This window comes from Plasmodium reichenowi, chromosome 4, assembly GCF_001601855.1.
Source record: "Plasmodium reichenowi strain SY57 chromosome 4, whole genome shotgun sequence".
NCBI lineage: Eukaryota > Apicomplexa > Aconoidasida > Haemosporida > Plasmodiidae > Plasmodium > Plasmodium reichenowi.
The window spans coordinates 299,191-302,205 of NC_033649.1; the positions used below are offsets into that span (position 1 = coordinate 299,191).

General features: G+C 18.3%; 2 protein-coding genes across 2 annotated transcripts in view; both read right to left on the bottom strand.

The window, feature by feature from the left end:
- The window catches only part of PRSY57_0407300 (actin-like protein, putative), a gene marked incomplete at both ends in the record, with an annotated part of 1,954 nt that extends 1,203 nt beyond the window's left edge, over positions 1–751 (bottom strand). Inside the window, 5 exons of the mRNA XM_020114504.1 lie at positions 1–65; positions 179–272; positions 412–442; positions 551–616; positions 702–751. Coding sequence (XP_019970782.1) covers positions 1–65; positions 179–272; positions 412–442; positions 551–616; positions 702–751 — 306 coding nt within the window. The remainder of the gene's footprint in view (positions 66–178; positions 273–411; positions 443–550; positions 617–701) is intronic.
- An 854-nt stretch (positions 752–1,605) lies between these two features.
- PRSY57_0407400 (hypothetical protein) overlaps positions 1,606–3,015 on the bottom strand; it is a gene marked incomplete at both ends in the record, with an annotated part of 2,464 nt that continues 1,054 nt past the window's right edge. Inside the window, one exon of the mRNA XM_020114506.1 lies at positions 1,606–3,015. Within this exon, the coding sequence (XP_019970783.1) occupies positions 1,606–3,015 (1,410 nt within the window).

Consider the following 3,015-nt stretch of genomic DNA (forward strand, 5'->3'; position numbering starts at 1 on the left):
ATTATTGCTTAACGGATGTCGAGGGTCGGCAAATGTCATCTTAACATTAACCAAATTACTCATCCCTAAACGATTAAATTAAATAATATATATTAAATATGATATATATATGTATATTTATATATATGTATATTTATATATATATATATATATATCTTCTTTCTTTTTTTTGTATAACCTTCTTTATGGCCAAAGTCGTTTTCTTTTATCATATGAGATTTTGTATGGTTATATCTAATTTTCATGTAATCTTCAACAGCTTCAATACCAAACTAAATACAAACATAAATATGTATATATGTAAATATGAAAATATGTAAATATAAAAATATGTAAATAAGAAAATAGATAAATATATAAATATGTATATGATATATGTTATATTTTTTAAGGTAATCCCTTTTTTATTACTTTTATGTCTTTTGATTTATCACTAATTTTTCTACAAAAAAAAAGAAAGTTGTCATATATAATAATATTTTTACAATCAGATCATTTGTATATATTTTTTCAATACAATATATATATATATATATATATATATGTATACTCAATATATACACAAGGAATTTCATCGTTAGGAAAATCGTCCTTGGCGAAACCAATTTTTATTTTCCTAGACATGAACAAAAAAAAAAAAAAAAATTTAATGACATAATACACATATTTAGTTTTATGTGTGTGTATAATTCAAATGTAACCATGAACCTGGGTCTAAAATTATTACAGGAATATTTTCTTCCTCTTCCATTTAGTCAATTTTTAAAGTTTAAAAAAGAAAAAAGAAAATATATTCACATGAAGAATTAAAATAAAGCTAGGAAATTAAATAGATATATTAATTTTTTTTGTTTTATTTTTTTATGTAGAAGCTCAAGTATTAAATAAATATTTGGAATAAAATATTTATTTTCATATATAATGTTAATATTATATTTTTATATTTTATTCCCTTATTTAGCACTATAGTTAAATTGTGCATTAAAAAATTTATAATAACTATTTAAAAATTTTAATTTGTTTTTTAAAGTTCTAAAAAAAATATGTGCTTTTGTAAGCACATTCATATATATGTATAATAAATAAATAAATAAATGAATAAATAAATAAATATATATATATATATATATATATATATATATATATATATATATATACATATTATTAACATATATATACACACGAAAAAATTATATAAGACATTTAAAAAAAAATGATAGTTTTATAATATTAAAAAAAAATTAAAAATAACAAAAATAGGAATATCTATATATATACATATATATATATATATAATATTTTTATTAGCAAACAAAAAAAAAAAAAAAAAAAGGTAATTTACTAGGAAAATAAAAGCAAATCTATATATGTGTGTATACACATTATAAATTTGTACACGTGGTTTATTTTATTTTTTTTTCGAAAAATTATATAATTACATTTATATAATCACATTTATATAATCACATTTATATAATCACATTTATATAATCACATTTATATAATCACATTTATATAATTATATTTATATATATATATATATATATATATATGCAGATGTAATATTTCTATTTCATTTTTTATTATATTTATTTTATCGAGATGTCATCTGTCGTCGGAACGGAAGGAATCAAAGAGTTGATTATTAAAATCCTGATATCTTTTAAAATAATTTAAGAACTCCTGATCATGCTGAAACTTTAAAGTATCATCAATATCTAAATCAATAAATAGAGTATACATAGAATGAAGGTTTAGATAAAAGATTAATGCGATAACAAGTATATGAAAATAATTAAAAATTTTTAACATCAAGGATATAATATTATTATTACTTTGTATTATATATTTATGTGCTATATTTTGTTTATATTGTATACTTGAAAAAAATTTATATATAAGGAATTCGGTTGGATTATATCTAATTTTATTTTTGGAATGGAATTCATCTAAAATATTTTTGGTTATATTTTCTTGATCTTTTATACAGTTAAATATGTTTTTTAGATCCCTGCTTGATTTTCTTGTAACTGGTTTTTCTATATGTATTAAAAGTATAGATAATATATTTTTGAGTAAATATAAATAATGATCAAAAAACAGTTGAAAGCATAACATTACAGGTTCAGAGAATAAACTTTTTGATTCTATTTTATTAACAATTAATTTAAAATAATATGTTATGTCTTTTATATATTCTATAATATCATTATGTGCATATTCTAAGAATAAATTTATTTTGGATTTTTCTTTTTCTATATATTCATAGCTTCTTTTTTTAACACTATATACTATAGTTTTAGACATATAATTAAAAAAATAATAATTAGACCATATTAAACACTTACTAACATAATCATAATATTCACTAGATATATAATATAAATCTTTATAATTACTACTTTCTAAAAGAGAATTTTGATTTTTTTTCTTCTTGTGTCTCATACGTTTTTTAATTTCCTTAATTCTTATATCTGGAAGATTAATTAAATGGTTCTGTATCTTTAACGGTAATTTCTGAAAGGTATAGATCTTTCCATCTAATTTTTGTAATATTTCATGTAACAAATATAAAGATGTGCTAACAATACGATTAAAGAAATAATAATATTTTATATTACCTCTCAAATCATGAGGTTTTATATCTTTTTTCTGTATTATACAAAACTCTTCATATGAAAATAATAATGATTTTTCATATATTTTAGATATATCATTATTTAAACTATTATACATATTCTTATATTTATCTAATGTTAAAAATTTTGTGTAATAATTTAAATTCGTTTGTTTTTTATTATGATATAATATTATTAATCCGAAAAAATAAGAAATTATACTGTCATAATATTCTTCTATTCTTTTTTTATTATATGTAGTTAAATCGTTCTTGTTTTCACTCTTCCTGTCTACTTGCTCTATTTTTTTTTCCTCACGCATACTATTATTAGTTTTTATATCACCTGGATTATTCTTTTTATCATTATAATAATTATTTCTATGGTTCACATTATC